Genomic DNA, 17,484 nt, shown 5'->3' on the forward strand with positions numbered 1-17,484 from the left:
GTGGCAGAACAGGGAATTGAACCCAAGTCTACCAAGCCCTAGGTTCCCACTATAAATGGAATCTCCAGTCTCCTACAGAAACTATTTCTGGAGTTGTACTGTGGGTATTCGGAATGGTTATCTCTGCTTGCCCATTGAATTTATACTCCTTTGTCTCGATATTGGGATTTAGAGGCAAGTAATAAGGATGAGAATTTTTTCCCCCAACTGTTGTTGCTGTTCTCTCTCTCTTCCTTCTCCTCATCTGCAAGAACCTTTAGTGTTGCTTCTCATAACTTCTGTTGCCATACTGCATTCTGGAACTGTGTATCGATCAGGCATGTAAACAATATCCAACAACATGTTCATGTTAAAGAACACAATTTTACAGTGCCCTTACTTAGCTCCCCTGGGAACTTGGGTAAAATCACTCACAACACTGTGCAACTGATGAAAAACCAATTGGAGCACATTTGATTTGGCAGTTTGGGATGTGGGTGCATGGGGCCAGAAGTCATGGGGAGTTGAGGGTACTCAGCATTTTGCAGGACTGAGCCCTATGGCTGATTCTCTGGTACCATATTAGGGCAGCCTGTCTAACCTTTGCTGTTCTGCAAAGGCCACAGGGTGATGACAAAGCCATTGAGGACTGACAATGCAGAGGAATGTCATGGCCATGCCCCTCTCCTGTCCTCATCCCTTTTCCCTTGCTACACCGGCAACAAGATGGGTGATTGGCATAAGAGTCCTGACACTGACTCTATGCCACCAGAGGATCATTCTGAGACTGGGCAGATGTTAACTCTCAAAATAGCATTATGGACAGATTACACTGGCAGTGTGGCACTAGGATCTAAATTGGTTGAATTGATTATAAACACAGCTAAGAAACTTGTACCCATTCCTGAAGAGATTGCCTCAGATGATATGACAACCAGGTAATTCTCCCCACCACCCTTTTCACATGTCCAACAGAACAGAAAGTTGCAGCATTTGCCCACCCCACCATGGAAACAGCAAGACAATCATCATTAGTTCCTGCTAGTGGGAGATTTAATTGCGTATGCAATATTTATTGTTAAATGGCCATCCCTCAGCTCTGAGATGCAATGAGGTGAGGGGAAGAGATCCTCCTACTGTTCACCAAGAAAAAAAAATTAAACAATATAAGCAAAAACTAAGAGTGAACAGTAGCAAATGCTTATTTCTGAATAATCTGGAATTTACGTAGGCATCATTGCCACCACTGTATAACAGGTGATCAAGCAATCCTCCTGTAGGTCATTTAAATGTGCTCTGACAGGTTCACAATAAAAATCTGTATAGCATGCAGAGCTATATCTTCATAAGATAAAGAACAGACCCCTGTCTCCTTTTACATTAAATACTACTGTGACAGTGTGCCCCATAAGGCTTTATGGGGAGGGGGTGCTTATAAATGTACGTATGACATAACTGGAATATGTTTTGTGCTGCCTGTGCCATGTAACATATCTCCGTAAGGGTTATGGTCTACTATATCTATTCATCCTATTTGTACATATATATCATTTTCTACTCGAGGTTAAGAATATGGGCTGTATGCTTGCCTGATTTCTAAGTAAGCTTTGTGAGGAATTTGGTCAGCTTCTTTGGGAAGGAATTTGCCAGGTTAAGTACCTGATCAGGAGACACTTAGGGAACAATGCATCTTGGAATGCTCCAATCCACATGAGAAGTCTTCCTGGAGACATGCAAGATGCCATGTGGACAATGGCGTTGGCCTGCAAAGTCTGAGTCACGCAGGGGCATGTGACTTGCCCAGGTGACTCCAAAACTCCATCTTGGAGCTGGGCTTTGCATAGGAGGGAGGTCTCCACCCACAAGAGAGAGTCTACTTAAACCTGTGGGAGACCCCTCCATTTTGTCTTCAGCTGGCTAAAGAAGGAGCCTCTCCACCCCCCCAGGATACTTGAAGGAGACTGAAACAAAGGACAGTAACTACAGGGGGGGTGAGTGATTGCTGGACCCAGGCTAAAAGGAGCTTAGCCTGTAAAAGGGAGCACTCTGGAACTGGTGAGGAAATTATCTGTATTTAGTTTGATTAGGCATAGATTTGCGCATTCTATTTTATTTTGCTTGGTGACTTACTTTGTTCTGTCTGTTACTACTTTGAACCACTTAAATCCTACTGTCTGTATTTAATAAAATCACTTTCTATTTAGTAATTCACTCAGAGTATGTATTAATACCTGGGGGAGCAAACAACTGTGCATATCTCTCTATCAGTGTTATAGAGGGCGAACAATTTATGAGTTTGCCCTGCATAAGCTTTATGCTGGGTAAAACGGATTTATCTGGGTTTAGACCCCACTGGGAGTTGGGCATCTGAGTGTTAAAGACAAGCACTCTACTGTGAGCTGTTTTCAGGTAAACTTGCAGCTTTGGGACAAGTGATTCAGACCCTGGATCTGTGTCTGGAGCCAAACAGGAGTGTCTGGCTCAGCAAGACAGGGTGCTGGAGTCCTGAGCTGGCAGGGAAAACAGGAGCAGGGGTAGTCTTTGCACATCTGGTGGCAGCTCCCAAGGGGGTTTCTGTGATTCAACCCGTCACAACTACAATCTCATTATTTCTCAGTGCCTGACTAAGCTAGGTATCTGGCTCAAAGCCAGCTGGCTGCAATAAGACCAAAGTAATGTTTGCCAGTTGAGGGAAGTGTTAGAAAGTGTACACTGCCTCACTCCAGTCTCTGTAGTGAGGAGGTTTGCTTAATTTTCACCTAGATGGTTTGCAAGAGTCTTATTTGGATCCCTTTTTTTTTAAACTCACCCTCAATTTCCAGACAGATGTGTTGGCCTGTAATGCCTTTTTTTACCTTCATTGGCTGGCTGTGCGTTTATAAAGAGGAAAGGTCATAAGAACCCAATTGCAGTCATTCATACTTTTATCCAGCCTAGACTACTGCAATGGGCTCTGTTTAGGAATACCAATGAGATCACTCAGAAGCTACCATTTAAATGGCCTCCTTTCTGGATGTTTCTCTTATCACAACAGTTCAGAGTCAGTGGGAGCGGTCAGATCTTGAAATTGAACGTTCCAGGACTGGTGGTAGAGTGTTTTTTTGTTTTTGTTTTAAGAAACCCCTCATTGGTGAAACTCTGTCCCTAGTGATAGTCTGCAGAAGGCACAAGTTGACACCTTTCTAAATCCAATCTAAGGTGTGTTTATTCAGTTCAGTGACTGGAGACTGTGGCTTACAGCAGGGATAGAGGATTTGGGGAAACCCATTCGAGATAGCATTGTGTTTGGTATTTGTATCATATTCGTATTAAAAAAATGCAGAACAAATCAGAGATTATTATTGTTTCAGAGTTGTTCACTATGAGATTTCTTGCACTTTCCTGTGAAGCATATGGCATTGGCCATTGTCAGACAGTATGCTGTTTAAATAAATTTAAACAGGGTAAATCCAAAAATCCTGAAAGGTAACACAGCTCTAACTATGCTAGCTCACAATTACCAAAAACCAAGTGGCTGCATGGATATTAAGACAATCTGTAGTTTACTTTCCATTACATCAAGACTTTTTTCATTTGTCAGGAATACAAGCACTGATAATATACATCTCATTCAGAGGACAAGCACAACAGATGTTAATACAGAAATGGTATCCTTGGCACACTGTTCAGAAAAGATTTTGAAGAGATAATCCTACCATTGGTAAAATATTTTTTCCAAGTGAGATCCTACATGCCCTCAATCTAGCCCACTACTATTTTCAGGAGGTAACATCTTTCCCCAGATTTATTCTCCAATCAAAACTACAAAGGATTTACATGGTTAACTCCTATTAATACTCAAAGCAAACATTAGCTTCTCAATGTTTGGTGGCATCAGGCCTCCCTAACCTTTTGAAGCACTTATATTACCATGTGTTGTCTTATACAGCTGCCAGAACTGGGAGATTTTTTTAACACACTATTTTATATTGAAAGCAGGTGGGAAGATAAAAATTAAAAAGAGCTGGTGTTGCTCCCTTTGAATAGAAGCAATGAGCTCTGCAGTTTGCAAACAAATGCACTGACATTTTTGAAAGCTTCCTCATGCTCTTTCAATTTTTTATGCTTACTTTTTCTATAAACGGAAAGTGGCAGTCCATTGTCAGAACACACAAGTGACTGGTTAATGCATCTTGAATGAAGGGTGGTGTGCTTCGCCCATAGTCCAGCCCCATTGTAAATCACTGGATTGTACAGAAAAATTGGATGCGACTATTGGCATGATGTGATTTTAGATTCCTTAGATATAAAATCTAGCAAATTTTCCTCTAATTTAATGGTGCAAGCAAATGACGTGGCAACAGCTCAGCATGGTACCTGATTAAAGATACCAGTTCAGAAGTTGATTTCTGATCCTATGTACTGCTACAGGCATGGAAAACAACAAGAAAAGCCAAACATGACGCCCATGAAATGTCAGATCAGAGAAGCAGCAGCTGTGCTACTAAAGTACACTTTTCCACAACAGAAATAGCACAGAATTTAAAATTAGTTGTTTTGGAAAGCTGAAAAGAAACATCAGATTCCCTCTTAAATAAATATATTCCGGTAATTCCATTAGTTTCTAAACAGGGACTTTCCAACTAGGAAAGGGATTTGGATGTACATTTTAGGGCTGATCTACACTGAAAAATTATATCAGCATAGTTACGTCTCTCAGGCCTGGTCTACACTGGGGGAGGATCGATCTAAGTTACGGAACTTCAGCTACATGAATAACGTTGCTGAAGTTGACGTACTTAGATCAACTTACCATGGTGTCTTCACTGTGGTGAGTTGACTGCTGCTGCTCCCCCGTCGACTCTGCCTGTGCCTCTCGCCGAGCTAGAGTCAACGGCAGAGTGCTTGGGGATCGATTTATCGCGTCTAGACTAGATGCAATAAATCGATCCCCACTAGATCGATCGCTGCCCGCTGATCTGGCTGGTAGTGAAGAGACACCCTCAGGGGTTAGAAAAATCCACCTCCCTGAGACACCTAGTTAAGTCAATCTAACCCCCATTGTACAGAGAGCTAGGTCAACAGAAGAATGCTTTCATCAACTTAGCTACAGCCTCTCAGGGAGGTATATTACCTACAGGAATGGGAGAACCTCTCCTGTTCGCATATGTAAAGTGCTATAGTGGCACAGCTTACACCACCTTTAGCATTCACAGAGAAGCTGCACAAGGTGGACTGTCACTTTTGGGCTTGCAAAACGAACAATGAGTGGGGAGATCTCATCATTATGCAGGTCTGGGATGATGAGCAGTGGCTACAGAACTTTCAGATACGGAAAGCCACCTTCCTGTAACTGCATGTGGAGCTCGTCTTATCCCTGCAGTGCAAAGGAACCCAAATGAAAGCAGCCCTCTCAGTGTAGAAGCAGATGGGGATTGCAGCGTGGAAGCTGACAACTCCAGACTGCTACTGCTCGGTCGCAAATCAGGTTGAGTCGGGAAGTCAACAGTTGAGTCAGCATTAATGCAAGTGTGCGGGGCCATTAATTGCATATTGCTACGAAGGACTGCGACTCTTGGCAACGTGCAGAAAACAGTGGATGGCTTTGTGGCAATGGGATTCCCAAACTGTGGCGAGGCACTACGATGACATGCATATTCCAATTTTGTCCCCAGACCATCTTGCGACAGAATACATCAATAGAAAGGGGTACTACTCTATGGTATTGTAGGTGCTTTTGACAACGGAGGGCGTTTCACTGACATCCGTGCAGGGTGGTCTGAGAAGGTGCATGACGCCTGCATGTTCAGGAACACTAGTCTGTACAGAAAGCTGCAAGCAGGAGCTCTCTTTCTAGACCAAAAGATTCCAGTGGGAGATGTTGAAATGCCCATAGTGAGCCTGGGAAACTCAGCGTACTTCTTACTTCTCCATGAAGCCTTACATGGGAAACCTGGAGAAGAGCAAGGAGCATTTCAACAATAAGCTGAGTAGGTGCAGAATGACCATGGAATGTGCCTTTGGCAGATTAAAAGCATGCTGGTGCTGCCTTTATGGCAGGTTAGATCTAAGTGAGGGAAACATTCCAATGGTCATAGCTACCTGCTGCATGCTCCATAATCTTTGAGAGGCTAAGGGTGAAAAGTTTGTCCAGGAGATGGAGTGCTGAGGTAGATTGCCTGGTTGCTGATTTTGAGCAGCCTGATGCCAGGGCCATTAAAAGGGCACAATGGGGGGCAATTCGAACCAGGGAGGCTTTAAGGGAACATTTTGAGAGAGAACCAGTAATGTGTGCTTGTATACAGAAATCTGTCAGGCAAACAAACAAAACTCCAATTAATGAAGCATAACAGTTGTGACTATTTGAGTGAAAATTGCAGTCAGCAAATGATTAAACTGCATGTATGTGTTTAACTATTAACTGCAATCACTATGTAGAGGACACAAATAAAGAGTGATTATCTTTCAGAGAGTTTGCTTTTATTAAACACCAATGAATGCACACTAAAGACTTGGTAGGAAGGGAGGCAGCAGTGCAGGGCATTGAAGGCTCTCATAGCTGTGCATAAATCCAATTATCATTTTGGAAGGGGTCTGAAGGGGTGGAGTGAGCAGGATACCAAGATGTTCCAGAAAGTTGAAGGGAATATGTGGGAGGAGTTTGGGGAGGACATGGAAAACAGTTCTGTATTGGCTATGGTGGTGGTGAGCATGCATCTCTTCTGACTGTAGCTTGATTAAGAACTTAAGTAGCCATGACCTATCATCTGCCCATGGGCCTTTCGAATGAGCTCGACTCTCTGTCCCGCCTTTCATTTCTCTCCACTCCCTGCGTTCTTCCCTTGTTCTTCCTCAGAGGATTGCAGCACCACTTGGAGCACGTCTTCCTTGCTACACTTTGGTCACTTCCTTATCTGGCAGAGGCACTCCTCCCATGAGTAGGGGGCTCCCCTGAAGGCAACATCTGCAGAAGCACAGGAAACGATACACAGAAGCATGATTGTTAGTTCACGCACAGCATTGAATCATTACAGTAAAATACTCCTCTTACAACACACCAGTCACTTTCCAACTGACTCTTGGCAAGCACATCTCAGTGAGCACCCTACGCATGGTGAGTTTTGCCCAGGTGGATTGAGGGCGTTCAAGCTGGGGCAAAGAGTGGTGCTGATGTTTCAAGGCGATCAGTGCAGGCTACTAGGGACAATATCGTGAATTCTGCCACCCGTTTCCATAGGTGGGGGCAGGGGGTCACTGAAGCAGATCTCACTCCTGAGGGTTAGCAAGGATGCAAGAGTGCATCTACTGCAGACGTGTGGCTTCAGACCTGGTCCCCATGCTGCTTGCCTGTGCACTGCTTTGGTCCCTGAACAAGTGATTGCTTAGTCATACAGGAAAGTTTCCTACAATGGGGGAAGGAACAAAGCAGCTTTGTCAAGGAATCTTCGGCAGAGGATTGGCAAGTACCTCCAGGAAAGTTCCCTAGAGAGCTCAAGAGAATTCCCATGAAATCTTGGTGTGCAACAGTGTTGCGCCGCACTGCTTAGCTGCAATGGGGAATTTGGAACACACTAACACAGCTAGTCTTGCACATTTCTATCCCTTCACCCACTTGTATAGTTTACAAAGCAAATGTACAGCTGAATGTCATTTAACCAAGCTATAGTAACTCAAAAAGATTACTTACCAGGAGTCTCCTCTCCTGCTTCTTGCTATCCAGAGAGGGACTGCTGGGACTGGCTAGACACCTCTGGAGTGGGGAAAAGTTGCTGACTTGCCACACCACCGGACGACCCTGCCATGGGCTCCATATAGTCCTCCAACTCTACCTCCTCATCCACGACTTCATCCTGGAGGTCAGGTCCTCTGTCTGCTGCCTCCAGCCCCGCCGAAGTATCCATGGGGCTCTTGGTGGTGGAGGTGGGGTTGCCACCAAGGATGGCATCCAGCTCCTTATAGAAGCGTCAGCTCTTGAGAGCAGCACTAAAGCGACAGTTTGCCTCCTGGTACGCCTGCCTCAGCCCCTTTATCTTTGCTTGGCACTGCACAGTGTCCCATTCGTAGCCCTTATCACATGAGCCACGAGAAGTCTGCCTGTAGGTATCGAAGTTCCTAAGACTGGAGTGAAGCTGGGACTAGAGAGCCTCCTCCCCCCATATACGCAACAGATCCAACAGCTTCGCAGAAGCCGAAAAGCATTTGCCATGTGGAGCTACCACGGCCACCTGGGAAGATGTGATGTGAGCTCTCCACGCCAAATAAACAAGAAGCGGAATTTCAAAAATTCCAGGGCCTTAGAAGGAGGCGAGGTGGATGCTTGTTTACCTGGCTACAGGGCAGCTGAGTCCAGAGTGGTCAGCATGGGGATTTTGGGACACCTCCTGTGTCCATTTATAGTGACAAAAACAAGTGTGGTGTCTACACTGACACTTTGTTGATATAACTCTGCCACGAATAGAAAGCTCAATGCCTCTTATCAAGGCGGGAGGGGAATTATTTTGTCACCAAAACAGGAGAGTTTTGCCGCCAGAAGCAGCATTGTAGTGTATACCTCCACTGTTTTGTCGGGAAAAGTGACCTTTTGTTGACAAAACTCTGTAGTGTAGACAAGGCCTAAGTCTACTGCTGCCACAGGCTGGGAGATAAGGCATAGAGGTAACATTTTCCAAAGCACCTGTGTGAGTTAGGGGCACAAGTATCATTGACTTCAAACTGCAAAACCGTAAGGGAGGTTTGGTCAAATCTCAGGGTTTGCCTGGCCAAAGAATTTCAACTTTTCTTTACTTTTGGTAGTTCAACATATTGGAAGGTGCTGTTGGTTGCAACTTATTATAGGCCTATTTGCTTATCAATTTTATGCTTGAATTTATGTTGTTTCACAGTAAGGATGTTAATGAGGCCCTGGACTTTTCACCATACAAGAGCATTTTAAAGTGTGAAGCTTCTTAAGATTAAAAAAAAAGTATGTAAAGTCTGAAATTTACTAACAATTAGGACAGTAAAGAAACTAGTCCAAAACATTCACTTTAGCAAAGTGCAAAATAGGACAAGTGAAGTACTAGCAACATATAAAATAAAAATCAAATTGAAAAAAAAAATCTATGTAAACGAATTTAAAAAAATTTAAATCATGATCTACCTCGATTTAAATGTTATTTACAATTAGAATTCTAAGACATACAGATAATTATGACAACAGAATTTTACCAGCATAGTTTCTGCTTTAAAAAAAAACAAAAAAAAACCCACACACCACAAAACCATGCCTCATTAATTATTTGTCTGACCATGTCAAAGTGTCAATAAAGGAGAATTGGTTGATGTAATTCACTCACAGTTTCAGAAAGCTTTTGAGTGATTAGCCTCCGGGGAAGAAATATGGAAATTGAGTGGCTATACTTTGACATGTAGAGTTCTGTAATGGATTAGAAACTGGTTTAGAAATAGGTTATGTCTGCACTATGAGCTAGGGGTATGATTTCCCCTGCTCGCATGCACATACCCACCAGTTTCAGGCAGGTTTGTATTCAGCATGGCTAAGCCAGTGCTCTCCATGAGAGCTAGTTTGGGTATGTACTCGGCACGAATAAGTTCTGCCTCCGTTACTGCTACCCATGCTACCATTGCTGCACTTCTATTGATACTTGCACTAGCTTCGCTCTTCCAACTGCAAACAATAGACCCCAGTGGAAACCAACACATCTTTCAACCAGATGTTTTCCTTGAGTTTAAAGTAGCAAGTCTCATGACAGCACCAGTCTGGACACTTCACGCCGCATGCTGAGGGTGTCGGGGTTGCCAGGATTCCTGCAAGATCCCCAAACACCATCCCTAACAAATGTCACAAGCTCAGGGAATTTAGTGTCTTCTGGTTCTCTGCTCTTGCTGTAGGTCCTGTGTGTGTTTAGAGGGCAGTATTACAATGAAAAATAATAGGAATTAGTTCCATGACCACACAGGGCCAGATGAAAACAAAAGCTGTTGTTCAAAAACTGGAAAGTTGCAATTTTCCGCAGAAAAAGCAGACACCTTTCACAAAAAAAATTCATTAGAAAATCCCATTTTTTCCAAAAATACTTTTGATAGAAAGTATTCTACCAGCCATAGCTGGGACACTCTTCATGTGTCTATGCAACATCAAAATACAAGTTATTTGTAGTAGTACTTTTTGGGGCAAAGAGCAGCACTAATCATTTCCTCTGAGTTACTCATTTACTGTCTATTTCATGCAAGTCTAATCTTGCACATTTTCCAGAGATGTTTAGAGGCTACCAAAAGATTGTACTGTGAAACATTCAAGACTATAATGGAATTTGGTCTACTTAAGTTTTTGTTTTAAACAAATAGAAAAAAAGGGATAAATATTTTAAGTTCTGCATCAGTCACTAATGAAAAATAATGAAGTTCATATACAAGTCTTCATAATCTACAAGGATCATTTATGAAAATCTGCATGAACTTCCTTGGCTACAGATTATTGATACTATTAGACTCCTATGGAGTTGCATTGTTTCAATTCACTTTGCTAATTGGTTCGTGGATACAAAGGAGTGAGAATGGGGGGGGGGGGGGGATGTGCAGGGGAAAAAATCATCAAGGATTTAGATTTTATTCTAAAATCACAAACCACTGTGTGCATTCTGCCACTTTATTTCATTGAAGAGACTACTTTGTTAACTGAATGCAGGTTATAGTCATAATTCACTAATTTATATTACGTAGACATAGCGTAGAATATGCAAATGTTAACACAAGTTTAATCAGAAATGCAAGATCCTGTTTTATCGTGGTCCAACTCTATTCTTGAATGCTCTCAAAGATTTTCTCATCATTGGTGCAATTTCTTCAAAGGAAAACATTTTAGTTAGGATTATAGTTGTATAATACTCAACACAAACTCAAAGTGACTTTAAAAGTAATATGATTAATGATATTATCAGCCAAATAGAAATAGTGAAGGGGAATTATTCTGCAACTACTTACTTTTGACTGTTTTTTTTATATCCTGACTCACTCCACTTGAGTAAGTGCTGGAGCTTCCATTTGTTACATTACTAGTGGTTGCGTTTGGGCTTGGTGAGGTGTTATTTCGGTCTCTGCTTTCTGGATTCTTTGTTCTATTAAAAATAACCAAAATGAGGGGGGGAGGGGAAGAGTTCAGCTTAAAAACCTCACAGGGGGTTAAGTCATTAACACTAACCTGTTCTGAAAAACAATCACGAAGATTATGAAACAGAAGTTTCGGGGGGGGAAGTCAACAGATCATATTGTTTGCAATAACCTGACCCACCTTGTCTCCAAGGGATTATAAGGGCCATATTTTAGACCTTGTCCATATTTTTAACAGGAATGTGTTTCATCAGTACTTCATTCTTTCACCCAAATTTATTTTTCCACTCAAAGTTAATGGTAAAGACCGATAAAACCAATCACATTTCAGGGACCACAGTTCATGTCAGATTGTGCAAAGATATTTAGCAACAGTATCACTTATGGCTTGTCATTAAGTCCTTTAGAACTAGTGCTTCAATTTATCTTTCTTACAGTTTTTTTATTCGCAGGTACCTCGTTAAAATCAACTGAGCACAAGTAATCCTATGTGCTAAAAAGGTCAGTCCACAATGCTGAATGAAAGCTTTCCCTTTTAGGGCCACCTTACCAGCACTAACTTTAATCAGTTTCAAATAAGAACATAAGAACGGCCGTACCGGGTCAAACCAAAGGTCCATCTAGCCCAGTATCCGGTCTACCGACAGTGACCAATGCCAGGTGCCCCAGAGGGAGTGGACCTAACAGGCAATGATCAAGTGATCTCTCTCCTGCCATCCATCTCCATCCTCTGACAAACAGAGGCTAGGGACACCATTCCCTACCCATCCTGGCTAATAGCCATTAATGGACTTAACCACCATGAATATATCCAGTTCTCCCTTAAACGCTGCCATAGTCCTAGCCTTCACAACCTCCTCAGGCAAGGAGTTCCACAAGTTGACTGTGTGCTGTGTGAAGAAGAACTTCCTTGTATTTGTTTTAAACCTGCTGCCTATTAATTTTATTTATTTGGTGACCCCTAGTTCTTGTATTATGGGAATAAGTAAATAACTTTTCCTTATCCACTTTCTCCACATCACTCATGATTTTATATACCTCTATCATATCCCCCCTTAGTCTCCTCTTTTCCAAGCAGAAGAGTCCTAGCCTCTTTATGCTCTTCTCATATGGGACCCGTTCCAAATCCCTAATCATTTTAGTTGCCCTTTTCTGAACCTTTTCTAGTGCCAGTATATATCTTTTTTGAGATGAGACCACATCTGTACGCAGTATTCGAGATGTGGGTGTACCATCAATTTATATAAGGGCAATAATATTCTGTCTTATTCTCTATCCCCTTTTTAAGGATTCCTAACATCCTGTTAGCTTTTTTGACTGCCTCTGCACACTGAGTGGACATCTTCAGAGAACTATCCATGATGACTCCAAGATCTTTTGCCTGACTACTTGTAGCTAAATTAGTCCCCATCATATTGTATGTATAGTTGGGGTTATTTTTTCCAACGTGCATTACTTTACATTTATCCACATTAAATTTAATTTGCCATTTTGTTGCCCAATCACTTAGTTTTGTGAGATCTTTTTGAAGTTCTTCAGTCTGCTTTGGTCTTAACTATCTTGAGCAGTTTAGTATCATCTGCAAACTTTGCCACCTCACTGTTTACCCCTTTCTCCAGATCATTTATGAATAAGTTGAATAGGATTGGTCCGAGGACTGACCCTTGGGGAACACCACTAGTTATCCCCTCCATTCTGAAAATTTACCATTAATTCCTACCCTTTGTTCCCTGTCTTAACCAGTTTTCAGTCCATGAAAGGACCTTCCCTTTTATCCCATGACAGCTTAATTTACGAAAGAGCCTTTGGTGAGGGACCTTGTCAAAGACTTTCTGGAAATCTAAGTACACTATGTCCACTGGATCCCCCTTGTCCACATGTTTGTTGACCCCTTCAAAGAACTTTAATAGATTAGTAAGACATGATTTCCCTTTACAGAAACCATGTTGACTATTGTTCAACAGTTTGTTTTTTTATGTGTCTGAATTTTATTCTTAACTATTGTTTGGACTAATTTGCCCAGTACTGACGTTAGACTTACCGGTCTGTAACTGCCAGGATCACCTCTAGAGCCCTTTTTAAATATTGGCATTACATTAGCTAACTTCCAGTCATTGGGTAAATGTTAGACAACCTACAGAACAGATGCTTATTTTTCATGTTAAAACCAATATGTTGCTAGAAAGGATATTATTGAGTTTTCTATTTTTATAATGGGGTATTTAAACTATCACCATATTCACTAGGTACATGTCAGTGCCGAATGGAAAGTAGAGAAAAGTTTCTTAACACCATAAATGACTGCTTCTTGGAGCAGTTAGTTAGTCCTGGAACCCACAAAGGGAGAGGCAATTCTTCATTTAGTCCTAAGTGCAGCACAGGATCTAGTCCAAAAAGTGAATATAGCTGAACCGCTTCATAATAGCAACCACAATATAATTAAATTTAACATCTGGTGGTGGTGGGGGGGAAGACACTAAAGAAGTCCACTGCAATAACATTCGACTTCAAAAAGAAGAACTACACAAAAATGAGGAAGCTAGTTAAATGGAAGTTAAAAAAAGTACAGGCACAAGAGTGAAATGCCTGCAAGCTGCAGAGAAACAAACAAAAAAAAGTCATAATAGAGGCTCAAAATTAAATGTATATCCCAAATTATAAAACAGAGAACCAAAAACTTGCCTCCACCACTAAACAAAAGTAAAAAGTGGTTAGTCAAAAAGGCATCCTTTTACAAACTGGTTAAATCCTATTGAGGAAAACAGAAAGGAGCATAAACTCTGGAAAAATCAAGTGTAAAAGTATAATTACACAGGCCAAAAAAAGAATTTGGAAAGCAACTAGCCAAAGACCCAAAAATTAATTGCAATTTGTTTTTAAGTACATCAGAAGCAGGAAGCCTGCCAAACAATCAATGGGGTCACTGGATAATCAAGATGTTAAAGGAGCACTCAAGGAAGATAAGGTGATTGCAGACAAGCTAAATTAATTCTTTGGATTAGATTCAGAGGACACAGGGGGGATTCCCACACCTGAGCCACTCTTTTTAGGTGACAAATCTGAGGAACTGTCCCAGATTGAGGTATCGATATAGGTGGTTTTGGAACAAAGATACATTTAACTGTAATGAGTCACTAGGACCAGATGGTATTCACCCAAGAGTTCTGAAGGAACTCAAATGTGAAATTGCAGAACTACCAACTGTGGTATATAACCTATCACTTAAATCAGCTTCTGTACCAGATGACTGGAGAACAGCCAACGTGACGCCAATTTTTAAAAACAGTTCCAGAGGTAGTCATTGCAATGACAGGCCAGTAAGCCTGACTTCAGTACCAGGCAAATTGGTTGAAATTATAGTAAAATACAGAATTATCACACAGATTAATAGGATATGTTGGGGAAGAGTCAATTACAGCTTTTGTAATGGGAAAAACATGTCTCACTAACCCATTAGAATTCTTTCGGGGGGGGGGGGGGAAGAAAGATGTCAAACATGTAAATTAGGGTAGTCCAATGGATCTAGTACTATGACTTTCAGACAAGGTCCCTCCCCAAAAGCTTTTAAGTGAACTAAGCAGTCATGGGATAAGAGGGAAGGGTCTCTCATGAATCAGTAACTGGTTAAGAGAGAGAAAACAAAGGGTAGGAATAAATGGCCAGTTTTCAGACTGGAGAGAGGTAAATAGAGTCTGTATTGGGACCAGAACTGTTCAACATAGATAAATTATCTGGAGAAAGGGGTAAACAGTGAGGTGGCAAAATTTGCAGATCCAAAACTACTCAAGATAATTAAGTCCAAAGCAGACTGTGAAAAGCTACAAAGTGATCTCTCAAAACTGGGTGACTGGGGAAAAAAATGGCAGATGAAATTCAATGTTGATAAATGCAAAGTAATGCACATTGGCAAACATAATCCCAACTATACATATGGAAGCAGAGTCAGGATAAGCTCTACTCGGACATCTGGTGGTGAATTTGCTTCCATTAGGAGTCTAGCTAGAAGTTGCTGAACTGAATTCACTTTGGGCCAATGGTGCACCAGCACTGGGGCTCCCCTACTACAAATGAAATCACTAAGAGCTGAAATCACTAAAAGAGCTAAAATTGCTGAGCTGAGATCACTGAGTGCTGTGTTAACCAGTGGGGGAGCCTGAAGATAGATTGCTAAGCAGCTGGCAGAGCCAAGCAGTTTGTGGGATGGTTGGAGCGGCCCATGGAACAGCGAGCGGAGCGGAGCTGAGCCATTTGCGGGGGCAGCTGGAGCGGTTCATGGGACGGCTGGTGGAGTGGAGCAGCTGGCAGAGCTGAGCAGTTTGTGGGACCATTGGAGCGGCCCACGGAACAAGGAGTGGAGCAGCGCGGCTGGTAGAGTGGAGCCATTCGTGGTAAAGGCTGCAGCAGAACTCCATGGAGAGGTGGGGCAGTCGGTCTTGGACCACGTAAGGTGCCCCTTAACATCCCGTGTGCCTCTCCCTATTTCCCCCCAGGCTGGATAAACTTTTGAACTCTGGGGCGGCACTAACCAGGGACAGAGACTTTGGGGTGATTGGACTTAAGACCCTGAGGGGAAAAGGACACTGCCCAAACTTACTTGGAGGTGGGTGTTTTGCTCATGGTTTGTGTTATGAATCCTGTTTGTGGTGTTTCCCCAACATAATGCCTCCTTTATTAAAAGGCTTTTGCTACACTCAGACTCTGTGCTTGCGAGAGGGGAAGTATTGCCTCCTAGAGGTGCCTGGGGAGGTGGTATGTCCCAGGTCACTGGGTGGGGGTCTCAAGCCGGTTTTGCATTGCGCTATTGAAACGGAACCCCTAGATACTGAACCCAGCCCTTGTTGCTGCCAACTCAGAGGGGCAGAAGGGTTACACATATAAAATGATGGGGTCTAAATTAGCTGTTACCACTCATGAAAGATCTTAGTCATTGCACATAGTTCTCTGAAAACATCTGCTCAATGTGCAGAAGTCAATAAAAGTTAACAATGTTAGAAGCCATTAGAAAAAGGATTGACAGGAAATATATTGCCTCTATATAAATGCATGGTACATCTATACTTTGAATACTGTGTGCAATTTTGGTCACCCCATCAAAAAAAGAAGGGCAGAGAAGGGATGAAGTTGGGGCACACTGCAAACAAATAATTCCTAAAATGTAAGTTTATATTTCCGATAGTTGAAATACTAAAAAAAAAAAACAAACGATAGTTACAGTTTAGCTGCATTCTTTCATACAAAGGTTTTGCTAGTAACATTCATTTACTGACATAGCCAGCATGAAGCCATCCAATCTCAAATCACAGTGCACTAACAGTGTACTTACTTGCCCTTTTCGATAGGATGAAGCTGTACAATAGGTCCAGCTGTCCCATAGATCTCTTGCTGCCGACGAACATTTCTCGGTGGTTTTGCCACACTATGTATGTAAGCCAGTTTAACCTGTCGCCCTAATATAGAAACAAGGTGAAGGGCATTTTTAAAGTTAAATATCAAACTTATCAATTTTTTTCTTTTCTTAGGAAGAGTCAACAATGACAGTGGCAATGTGATTTCCAACATTTAATGGAAAATGTTAAATATAAGAAAACAGTGACAGGTTTACAAAACTTTACATCAAGGTACCAACTGAACAATGACAAAGTACTATTACAGAATGTGCACACTTTCTTCACAGAGACAATGTCTGGGATGGCCCCAGTGATGGCCTGTGCAATACAGGAAACAGACCGCTTTGGCTCCTGAGCTCTAAATCATCAAGATCAGACATTTTGGCCTAAAAAAGCATGAATCAGTTACATGAATGAATCTTGTGTGCAACCTTTAAAAGCATTTGAACACAAAGGAATAGCAATCACCTCTCCCTGAGATGAGCTTTTATTAACCTTCAGTGCAATTATTAAAAAACACACTAAATCCCAGACATTGCATTTCTGAAAATTTGAAAATGTGGGGGGTGGGGGTGGGCAGGCATTAAAGGAAGAAAAAAAAGTTACCCGTAGACTTTATTTACCTTTAGGTTTTTCAGACTGAGCTGAAATAATGTTTTTTGTGAGGGTCTTTAGTTTTTCTTCTCTCTGACTGAAGAGCCGCACATACATTTCACGCCACGACTCATATTCCAGGAGATGGTCGTTTTTAAAATCCCTTTGGCAGTGTTTCTTCCACAAATGATCAGACTCTTCTATAAATGTCTTGGTTTGAAGCAAAAAGGTAATTAACAACGCTTAAAGACTTGTAGTAACATTTTCAAGAGTACCTATGGGACTTAGGCACTTAACTCCTATACATGTTCAAAGAGATTTTAGGATCCCAAATCACATAGGCACTTTTGAAAATGTTATCCTCCATTTACATTGCTTCAAGACTGAGGAGCAAGCCAAAGAAACTCTAGTAAATATCTCTTCTCACCATGTGCCA

General features: G+C 41.9%; 1 protein-coding gene across 2 annotated transcripts in view; it reads right to left on the reverse strand.

Annotated features, from left to right (window-relative positions):
• LOC128835073 (elongin-A-like) overlaps positions 1-17,484 on the reverse strand; it is a 53,448-nt gene that overhangs the window by 2,458 nt on the left and 33,506 nt on the right. Inside the window, exons 8-11 of one of the 2 annotated variants that reach the window (XM_054024419.1) lie at positions 17,078-17,258; positions 16,391-16,514; positions 10,942-11,075; positions 10,699-10,801 (exon numbers count right to left, since the gene is read on the reverse strand). In XM_054024419.1, coding sequence (XP_053880394.1) covers positions 10,740-10,801; positions 10,942-11,075; positions 16,391-16,514; positions 17,078-17,258 — 501 coding nt within the window. In that variant the 3' untranslated portion in view covers positions 10,699-10,739. Of the gene's footprint in view, positions 1-10,698; positions 10,802-10,941; positions 11,076-16,390; positions 16,515-17,077; positions 17,259-17,484 lie in introns of those variants that run through there. The other variant, XM_054024421.1, reaches the window with a different exon arrangement.

The sequence above is a fragment of the Malaclemys terrapin genome, chromosome 3 (assembly GCF_027887155.1).
Source record: "Malaclemys terrapin pileata isolate rMalTer1 chromosome 3, rMalTer1.hap1, whole genome shotgun sequence".
Lineage (NCBI taxonomy): Eukaryota > Metazoa > Chordata > Testudines > Emydidae > Malaclemys > Malaclemys terrapin.